Source organism: Alligator mississippiensis, chromosome 10 (genome assembly GCF_030867095.1).
Source record: "Alligator mississippiensis isolate rAllMis1 chromosome 10, rAllMis1, whole genome shotgun sequence".
NCBI classification, from domain to species: Eukaryota; Metazoa; Chordata; order Crocodylia; family Alligatoridae; genus Alligator; species Alligator mississippiensis.
Window position 1 is genome coordinate 75,634,753 of NC_081833.1, and position 9,790 is coordinate 75,644,542.

The 9,790-nt window shown below is 70.1% G+C and overlaps 2 protein-coding genes across 4 annotated transcripts in view; one reads left to right on the plus strand and one right to left on the minus strand.

Annotated features, from left to right (window-relative positions):
* The window catches only part of CDH15 (cadherin 15), a 40,184-nt gene extending 34,988 nt beyond the window's left edge, over positions 1-5,196 (plus strand). For all 3 annotated transcript variants that reach the window (XM_059713970.1, XM_059713972.1, XM_059713973.1), the window contains 12 exons: positions 165-320; positions 503-647; positions 1,348-1,505; positions 1,806-1,934; positions 2,027-2,212; positions 2,389-2,642; positions 2,745-2,887; positions 2,973-3,209; positions 3,291-3,530; positions 3,620-3,756; positions 3,832-3,996; positions 4,263-5,196. In XM_059713970.1, coding sequence (XP_059569953.1) covers positions 165-320; positions 503-647; positions 1,348-1,505; positions 1,806-1,934; positions 2,027-2,212; positions 2,389-2,642; positions 2,745-2,887; positions 2,973-3,209; positions 3,291-3,530; positions 3,620-3,756; positions 3,832-3,996; positions 4,263-4,460 — 2,148 coding nt within the window. In that variant the 3' untranslated portion in view covers positions 4,461-5,196. The remainder of the gene's footprint in view (positions 1-164; positions 321-502; positions 648-1,347; positions 1,506-1,805; positions 1,935-2,026; positions 2,213-2,388; positions 2,643-2,744; positions 2,888-2,972; positions 3,210-3,290; positions 3,531-3,619; positions 3,757-3,831; positions 3,997-4,262) is intronic.
* Positions 5,188-9,449, minus strand: SLC22A31 (solute carrier family 22 member 31). The gene is made up of 9 exons (XM_059713974.1): positions 9,159-9,449; positions 8,397-8,500; positions 8,160-8,314; positions 7,699-7,867; positions 7,089-7,234; positions 6,901-7,009; positions 6,462-6,676; positions 6,036-6,147; positions 5,188-5,924 (listed from the first exon to the last, which is right to left on the minus strand). The coding sequence occupies exons 1-9, from the start codon at positions 9,426-9,428 to the stop codon at positions 5,528-5,530; spliced, it is 1,677 nt and encodes a 558-aa protein (XP_059569957.1). The 5' UTR covers positions 9,429-9,449; the 3' UTR covers positions 5,188-5,527.
* Positions 9,450-9,790: the final 341 nt, after the last annotated feature.

Genomic DNA, 9,790 nt, shown 5'->3' on the forward strand with positions numbered 1-9,790 from the left:
GGGCATGCACGGGTGGGCAGCGGCAGGGCAGCTCAGTGGTGGGTGAAGCAGCACATGCCACCTTGGGCATCTCCTAGGGAAGGGTGGGGTTGGGGTGGGAGCTGTGAGCATCCTGCAGCAGTGCCGGCCCCCTTGCTTCCTGGGTTTGTCCCCCACCCCGCCAGATCAAGTCGGACAAGCAGCAGCCTGGGGGCGTCATCTACAGCATCAAGGGGCCGGGCGTGGACGAGGAGCCGCTGGGCATCTTCTCCATCGACAAGCTCAGCGGGAAGGTCTTCCTCAACACCGTGCTGGACCGGGAGCAGAACGAGCGCTTCCGCGTAAGCCCGGCTCCCCGGACCCCCCTGCCCCTGCAACACAGCCTCCTGCTGGGGTGCCACAGCACCGGTGCGCCTACCCCTCCGGCTGGCTGCCCTTCCCCTAGCCGGGGGGGTTTGCAGCTGCCCGGGGGTGGGCATTGCGAGCTGCCGATGCGGTGTCTGACACCCCGTCCTGTGCCCAGCTGAAGGCCTACGCGCTGGACCTGGGGGGCAAGACGCTGGAGGACCCCACTGACCTGGAGATCATCGTGGTGGACCAGAACGACAACCGGCCCCTCTTCCGGCAGGAGGTGTTCACGGGGCACGTGATGGAGGGCGCTGAGCCAGGTGGGTGCATGGCGGGGCTGGCACTGAGCCAATGGCGTGCCCTTGTCGCCACAAAGGCTACCGGCATCCCGGGCTGCGTTGGCAGGAGCGGTGCCAGCAGATCGAGGGCAGTGATGGTTGCTTCCCCTCCATTCAGCACTGGGGAGGCCACATCTGGAGTCCTGCGTCCAGCTGTGGGCCCCCCACTACAGAAGGGATGTGGACACGTGGGAGAGAGCCCAGTGGAGGGCAGTGAAAATGGTTGGGTGCCTGGGGGGCAGGACTGGTGAGGAGAGGCCGAGGGAACTGGGCTGACTGAGTCTGGAGAAGAGGAGACCGAGGGGGATTGAATAGCAGCCTTCGCCTCCCTGCAGGGGGGCTGCGAAGAGGATGAAGCTGGGCTGGTCTCAGTGGGGGCAGATGACAGAAGGAGCAATGGGCTCAGGCTGCAGCAAGGGAAGTTGAGGTTGGATATTAGGGAAAACTCTCTCACTAGGAGGGTGGTGAAGCACTGGCACAGGTTACCCAGAGAGGTGGTGGGCTTTCCATCCTTGGCGGCTTTTAAGCCCCAGTTCAACAGAGCCCTGGCTGGGATGATGTAGTTGGGGCTGGTGCTGCTTGGAGCAGGGGTTGGACTAGACGTGACTTCTGCGCTCCTTTCAACCTTCATTGTGTGTGATTCTGTGACCGTGTGTGCACGTGTGTGTGTGTGTGTTCATAGGTACCCTGGTGATGACGGCAGAGGCCACGGATGCCGACGACCCCAACACGGACAACGCGGTGCTGCGGTTCTCCATCCTGGAGCCGGCCACCGGTGCCTTCCACATCAACGAGACCACGGGCGAGATCCGCACCGCCCAGGCCGGGCTGGACCGAGAGGTAACAGGCCCTGGGGCCCCGGCCGCTGGCACTATGGGGTGGGGGGCTGGGAGGTGCCCAGGGCACTTGCAAGCAGAGCTGAGGTGCTTGGGGCAGCCCTGGGGTGGCGTTGGCAGCAGCTGGGTGTGGGCTTTCAGTAGGTGGAGGTGTAGGGGGCACAGGGCTAATGCAGGGGGGTGATGGAGGGCAGGCAGGCAGCCCAGCATGGCTCAGACGGGGTGCCCAGGCCGTGCAGAGAGGCAGTCACTGGGGGCACAGGGCCACGCTGGCAGTGCCAGGTGGTGACCTGTGCCCATCCAGGCAGTGGCCGTGTACAACCTGACGCTCCAAGTAGCCGACATGTCCGGGGACGGCCTCACCACCACGGCCGCCGCGGTCATCCACGTGGACGACATCAACGACAACCCGCCCGAGTTCACGGAGGACGAGGTAGGGGCTGGCGCCTGGGGGCCGGGGCAGGACGCCTGGGTCCCTTTCGCCCCATTCGGGGCAGAGCGGAGCAACCCCGTCCTCTCCTGCAGTTCTCCCTGGAGGTGGCGGAGGGCGCGCGGGGGGCCGAGGTGGGCCGCGTGCTGGTGCACGACAAGGACCTGCCCGGCTCCCCCAACTGGCTGGCGCACTTCACCATCCTGGAGGGCGACCCCGAGGGCGTCTTCGCCATCCGCACCGACCCCCGCACCAACGATGGCGTCCTCTCCACCGCCAAGGTGAGGGCTGCTGCGGAGATCCCCCCCGCCAGCGTGTGCACCCCTGCCAGGGGCAGCTATGCCACGGGAGGGGTGGCACGGAGTAAAGGGCACTTGACCTTCCTTGGACGGGCAGGGACCCTGCTGGATGAGGGCATGTGCCCCCACACTGACCCTTTCCCCCCTTCTCCACCCAGGCGCTGGACCACGAAGTCCGGGACCGCTTCGAGCTCACGGTCTCGGTGCAGAACCAGCAGGTGCTGGACCCCACGGCCCCGCAGAGCGCCCGGGCCCTGGCCACAGTGCACGTGCACGTGCGAGACGTCAACGAGGCGCCCGTCTTCCCGGAGAACCCGCGCTTGGTGAGCGTGGCTGAGGGGGCGCCGCCTGGCACCGAGGTCACCGTGTACCGCGCCAGCGACCCCGACATCCGCCAGCCCCAGGCCCTCAGGTGAGACCCACCCCAGGGCAGGGGCAGGAGCCAGCTCTCGCCGTGCACCGGGGATGCCAGGGGGTCCGGGGGTCCCGGTGACCGGTCTCCGTCTGCCCCCAGCTACTCCCTGGCCTACGACCCAGCAGCCTGGCTGCGGGTGGAGCCGGGCTCCGGGCGGGTGCTGACCACGCGGGAGCTGCCACGGCTCTCAGCTTTCCTGCAGGGAGGCCTCTACACGGCCCTCGTCCTGGCCAGCGACGATGGTAAGACCCCCTCTCCCCAGCCCCGGGAGGGCATTGGGGCAGTGCCAGGCCCTGACCCCTGTTTTATGCGCTCCCTTCCACGCAGGCGAGCCCCCGCTCACAGCCACGGGGACCCTCTCCATCGAGATCTGGGAGGTCAACGACCACGCGCCCGTCCTGACCCTGCTGGCGGGCATCGTGTGCAGCCAGCCGGGCCGGGGCCGGCCCCTGCTGCTCAGTGCTACCGACGAGGACCTGTCACCCCACGCCGAGCCCTTCAACTTCAGCCTGGGCCACGGAGACCCCCAGCTCGCCCGCAACTGGACCCTCGGCCGCGTCAACAGTGAGGGGCTGGAGCTGGGGCTGGTGCAGGAGGTGGGGGGCATGCATGGGCACCGTGTCCCACACCTCTCCCTGCCTGCAGAGACCCACGCGGCGCTGAGGCTGCTGGCGGAGGTGCCCGAGGGGCTCTACGTGCTGCCCGTGCTGGTCCGCGACTCGGGGATACCGCCGCAGGAGCGGAAGCAGGCGCTCAACGTGTCCGTGTGCCTCTGCGGGGACGGCGGCGCCTGCTGGGATGGGACGACGGCCGCCTCCGCGGTGGGTGCCGGCCTCAGCTTCGAGGCCCTCATGATCGTCCTGGGCACCATCATCCTGCTGCTGCGTAAGTGAGACCGCGGCCCGGACCTTGCCCCGCTCTGCCCCCGCTCCCACTGCCCCAGCCCCACGCGCCGTGTCCGTCTGTCCCGGCAGTGCTGGTCCTGCTGGCAGCCGTCGGGGAGCGGTGCCGGCGGCGCGCGCTGCGCAAGGGGCTGCTGGCCGGGTCGCAGGACGACCTGCGGGACAACATCCTCAACTACGACGAGCAGGGCGGCGGCGAGGAGGACCAGGTGAGACCGGGGGGATCTGACCCCGCACGGGCAGGAGGAGCCCCCAGCACATCCCTAACCCTGCCCGCCCCGCAGAACGCCTATGACCTCAACCAGCTGCGCCACCCCGAGCTGTTCCCGCCGCCGTCGCCGCGGGGCAAGCAGCCGCTCCGCAGGGACGCGCCGTACAGCTATGGCTCCCCGCCGTACCCTCGGCGCCTGCCCGCTGGCCCCTCTGACATCGAGGACTTCATCAACGAGGTGAGACGGGGCAGGTGGGCCATGGGGACCTCCCCCTGCATCCCCCAGCCAAGGCCTAGGGTCCCGTCCAGCCGCGGGATCTCCTGGGGCAGGGGCAGCCTGCCCCAGCTTTACTTTAGAGAGGAAGATGCCCCGGCTGCCCGTCCCACAGCTCCAGCGGCACCCAGCCCTGCTCCTCCAACATACCCCAGCTCCGCAGGGCACTGCCAGGCACGTGCACCCCGCTGGAGAGCCCTGCTATGCCTGACCCCTTCCTGCACCCCCAGGGGCTGGACGCGGCCGACAGCGACCCCAGCGTGCCTCCCTACGACACGGCTCTCATCTATGACTACGAGGGCTCAGGCTCCGTGGCCGGGACGCTCAGCTCCATCATCTCCAGCCTGGAGGACGGCGACCAGGACTACGACTACCTCAACGAGTGGGGCCCGCGCTTCCGGCGCCTGGCAGACCTGTACGGGCAGTAGGGGCGGCCGGGGCGCTGCGCCTGGCTGCACCGCTCCAGCGTCCAGCATGGGCGCCTGCGGCACAGGGGGACTTTGCTTTCAGCGACACACGTGCACTAGGGTTTTCCCAGCTTTTAACCCTAAACCTGCAAGTTTTTGCACAGGGGAGAAGACCCCCAAACCCCTGTCGCACGGGACAGCGGCCCCCTGCCCTGGCCTAGCCCCCCAGCCCGGCTGGGAGAAAGCACCGGTGCAGCGCAGCGGAGGCTCAGGCCAGGTCCCAGCTCCTGGCTCCAGCCCGGGGCCCATGGAGCAATATAGGGCAGGGCGCTTCCTTGCAGAGGCAGAGCAAGGGGGAGGGAAGGGGATCATTTACCCGTGGCAGAGGGACATCGAGGCTGGACTTTTGCAGCAGCGATGGAGCCAGCCTTGGGAGCGTCGGCCAGACCCTGAGAGCACAGAAGCCGAGGCAGGAGCCCAGACAGCAGCCGAGCAAGCAGCACCAGGCTGGGGGCAGCAGGAGAGGACAAGGGCCCAGGCAGGCACCAGCCAGCAAGGGGCACCACTAGGGCAGGGAAGGGGACCTGGAGCCCGGAGAGAGGAGCCAAGACCACCGCAGGCAGCCCTAGCCCCGGGGGGGCAGGCCGAGGGGGTGAGGACCGCATCTGTGCACCCAGGGCAGGGGAAGGTCCCTGGTGGCTGGGAGCCAGGACGGCCTGGGAGAAATAAAGCAGAGCCAAGCCCGGGCTAGAAACAAGACACTTTATTGGCAGCGCCGGGCACACAGGGAGCGTCACCCCCCACCCCCAGCTGAGCCCTGCCAGGGTGAGGTCTGCCCCCGGCCTGCAGGGTAGGGGGACGGGCACCGTGTGCTGCGGGACCCCCCCAGGCACAGCATGGGGCAGGGACGCAGAGGGTCTGTCCTGAGCACAGCGCGGGCGCCTTGCAGCCCGTGGCATACGCTCACAGGACCACCCCAGCGCCCAGATGCCCCGTGCAGCCCCCAGTCACTCCCGGGCTCCACACCTCCCTGCCCGCGGCCGGTCGCAGCTCCCCCCCTTCACGTCCATACCGAACACTGGACCCAGCTATGGCCCCAGGCAGGACCCATAGGCACGGGGGGTGGCTGGCAACAGGCGAGGGCTCCGGTGCGTGGAGCCCAGCAGCTTCTTGGTGGCCGTGACAAGGCGGGCATAGCTCTGGGCATCATCCTGGCTGTGGGACAAGAGCAGGGGCAGCTGGTCCTTGCGGTGCGAGGCCCGGAAGAGCGCGGGCCGGCGCCGGCGCTCCCCGTCCTCCAGGGACTCGGGCAGGGCCTTGCCCTTGGGCTCAGGCAGCGACATGATGCTGAGCACGGAGAGGATGGCAAAGGAGGCAAAGACTACATGGTGCAGGAAGAAGCCGCGGCTGTTGCTGATGGCCATGATGGGCGCCGTTGCCTGGCCCATGAAGCTGGCTGCCAGGATGAGGCCCAGGCCCGAGCCCCTGCAAGGGAGAGCAGGCTTCAGCACCCAGCCACGGAGGGGAAGTAGGTCCTATAGCTCAGCGCTGCCACGTGCCCGCCCCTGAAGGGGGCAAAGCAGGGCCCTCTCCTACCTGAGCACGGTGGGGAGCACCTCGCCAGCGAAGAGGATGCTGAGCATAGCGACGGCGTGCGAGGTGGTGATGCCCAGGACAGACAGGGTCAGCACCACCGAGGCCAGCAGGTCTGTGGGGGGCAAGGGAAGCAGTTAGGGTGCATCGGGGCAGCAAGTGGGTCTCCCCAAGCCTGGAGGAGCAGGCTGGAAGTCGAAGCAGGACCAGCGCCACCCACGGATGCTCCAGCCCCAAGGGTGGGAGAGGAAGTCTCCCATGCTATATCCCAGCCCCCCATGGACTGGGGGGTTCCCCCATCACCCCGGAGCACGCAGGGGCTCTCGGTACAGGCAGCCAGAGGGGTTGGACTCCCAATTCCCCCGTGGCCCTGGGAGCACCCCCGCGTCACGAGCCAGAGGGGTGCTCGTGAGCCGCCCCGCGCCTTACACTGGGTGAGCGCCAGCAGCAGCAGGGAGGCGATGCCCGTGAGGATGGTGCAGAGCAGCAGCATGGCGCGCCGGCCGAAGCGGTCCACAGTGAGGCAGAGGCAGAGGCAGGCCACGGCCTCGGTGGCTGCCAGCAGGAAATAGGAGAAGTAGAAGCGGGGCGGGTAGGGTGCCAGGTTGCGGGTGAAGCAGTGTCGGATGCCGTTGCCGATGAACCTGGGGGAGACGCATGTGCACGTGTGTGCATCTGTACCTGTTGCACCGGCCACCTTCCAGGCTCAGCCTGGTCCGAGCCACAGGGCTGGAGCAGCCCCGGCGGGCACAGCCGGGACGAGGGGCACATGGGCCGGGCCTGGAGCCCACACCAGGGGCAGGAAGACACTGAGGAAGGAGTGGGGGGACCCCAGCAGCCCCCAGCGCCCACGCGGTGGGGTCCTTACGCAGTGAAGCCTAGGATGAGGCTGTTCTTCCAGATGACGCGGGTGTCGATGATCTCGCAGACCGAGTGGTACTGGGGCAGCGGGGGCCCCTCCGACAGCGAGTCCAGCTCTGCCGGTGCAAGGCGGCAGGGTCAGCGGGGGCACCGGGGCGGTGGCGGGCTCCGGTCCCAGCACCCCCCGGCCCTCACCTGTGAATAGGTGCTCCCGGCTGTAGAAGTCGTCCTCCAGGGTCACGCCGTTGCCCTCGGCCAGGCACCGCAGGACCTTCCTGCCCTTCTCCAGCTGCCGCGTGGCCAGGAGCCAGCGGGGCGACTCCGGGAAGAACAAGGGGCAGCTGTGGGGGGGGCGGCATCACCATCAGCGGGGTCCCAGGGAACACTCCAGCCCCTCACCCAGCTCCAGCCCCCACCGGTGGCATTAGGGAGAAGCCAGGAGCAGTCCCAGCACCCTCCTTCCCCCCCGGCCGGGCACAGACCCTACCACACTCATGCCCCATGCCCAGGGACACAGCAGGTCCCAGCTCCATGGGGCACCCAAGGTAGGCAAGCCCCGTCCATGGTGCGCCCTGCCCCAGCCCCCACTCTTCCCCCTCCCTGCGTCACCCCCCAGCTCTAGCCCATCCTGCCCAACAGCTCCAACCTTGGCAAATATTTACCCGTGGCGCCTGCCCGCAGCACTCGAGATGGAGGGTGCGGGCGAGCTTTGATCCACCCCGGCCTTGGAGAGGCTGGAGCGGCACTTGACTGTTCCCAGGGGCCCAGAGCAACCCCCATCCCGGCCGCGGGGGCCGGTCCTTACCTGGCGCAGACGGCCAGCAGTGCCAGCAGCAGGGTCACGGTGCCCTGCAGCACCCGCCACTCCTGGCACAGCACGGCCAGGCCGGGCAGCAGCAGCTCCCCCGCCACCCAGAAGAAGTTGGCCACCATGACCACCATGAGGCGGTGCGGGGGGTCACATAGCTCCAGCCCTGGGGAAGACAGGCAGAGGATGCCCAGGCTGGTTGCATGGGAGCCCTGGGCATCGGGCCGAGACAGCCTGGCACCCTGGTGCCCTGCTGCAGACCCAGGCTCCCCGACATGCCCCCCATTGCAAAGCCCCAGCCCTATGGACGAGGCACCCTCTGCCCCAGCTGCATCCCCTGCCAGCTTAGCGCTTTCGTGCCTGCGGAAGCAGGGAGACAACGTTGGCATCAGAGCAGACGTGCCCGGAGCCGGGGAAGGTGCAAGCCGCCGAGCGGGGTGGGAGCAGGGGACACTCACGTGCGACGTAGAGGGCGAGGAAGGCTCCGGCCAGCGCGGCCCCCAGCAGCATCCGCAGCACCAGCAGCATGACGTAGTCCAGCGCCAGCGCCACGCCGACGCCCAGCGGGGCTGCGAGCACCAGGGAGCACACGAAGCCGGCGCGGCGCCCGAACCTGGAAGGCCGGGCAGGGCCGTGAGGGCCAGGCGGGTGCACCCGGGCAGGGGCAGGGGCGCGAGCACGGGCTGGGCTGTTACCTGTCGCAGGCCAGGCCCAGGAGGAGGCAGCCGCACAGCCAGCCCAGCAGGTAGGTGGTCTGCTCCAGGGGCACCTTCCAGTGGTCCGAGCACACCAGGTCCCACTGCGGGGGAGCGGCCGTGAGCTCCCTGCCGCTGCGGGGCTGCCACGAGCACCCGGGAACAGCCCGGAGACCCTCGGCCCCGGCCGCCCCGCCCTGCAGGAGCGTCCCCAGGATGCCAGCGGGACCCCAAGCCCCCGCACGGCCGCTTAGGGAGCCCAGGCTAGGCCCGTGCTGCCCAGGGTGCCCTCGGAGAGCAGAGGTGGAGGGCAGGGACCCGGGTCCGAGCTGGATTTCCCCCGTCCCGCGACCTGCATTGCCGGTCCGACTCGGAGGCCGTGCCCCTCGTGCTCAACGGGGCGACTGACCAGTCCATCCCCTGCCCGGCCCCCGAGCCACCCCCGAGCAGTCTGCCGTGGGGGCACGGCCGTGCTCCCTCCACCACCCCGCGCTGCTGCGGGCAACCTGCGGGATCGGTAGGAGCCGCGTGCCCCCCTTGCCCCTGGGACCCTGCTCCCTGCGGGGTCCCGCCTCTGCCCCGAAAGGCAGGGCCGACCCCGCACCCCCTGCCCCAGGCACAGGCACCCTCCCACCCACAGCCCTGCCTCCGCCTGCGGTCTCTGCAGGGACCCCCGCCCAGGGCCCGGGCGAGGCGAGGCGAGGCAGGGCGGCGGCTGCACAGCCCGCCTCGGGGGCGAAGGGGAAAGAGGACACAACACACCTGGGTGACGAGGGTGGAGCGGAGGCCGGCGGCGGGCAGCGCGTAGTGCCAGGCGCGGGCGCAGGGCGCGGGGCCGGGGCCGGCGCTGCGGGGCGGCAGCGAGGCGTTGCGGGGCGCGGGCCGGCGGAGCGCGGGGGCGGCGGCCAGCAGCGGCCCCGAGAAGAAGCCGAGCGCCAGGGGCAGCGCCGCCGCCCACCCGCCCGCCGCCAGCGCCCGCGCCCGCCGGCCCCAGCCGCCCGCCGCCCGCAGCACCCGCGCGTCGAACTCCATGGGCCGCCCGCTCCGCTCCGCTCCGCTCCCGCACACACCAGCCTGCGGCCCCTGCCCGCCCGCCCGCCCGCCCTTAACACCGCCGCACAACGAGCCGCACGTGCGCGGGGCGGGCCGGGGCGGGCCGGGGCGGTGTCCGGGGCGGGGCTCCCCCTTGGCTCCGCGGCGCTGCACGGAGCCCGCTCGCCGGGAGGAGACGCCGGCCCCGCCAGCCACGAGCTGTGCCGGGGGGAGCGGGCTCTCCGGGCTGCACCCGCAGCGGGGCCAGGAGACAGCTGGCCCTCGCCCCAGCCTGTGCAGGGCCCGGGCCAGACATGCCCACCCCTGCCAGGCCTGCCTGGGCCGCTGGGACGGTCCCTGGG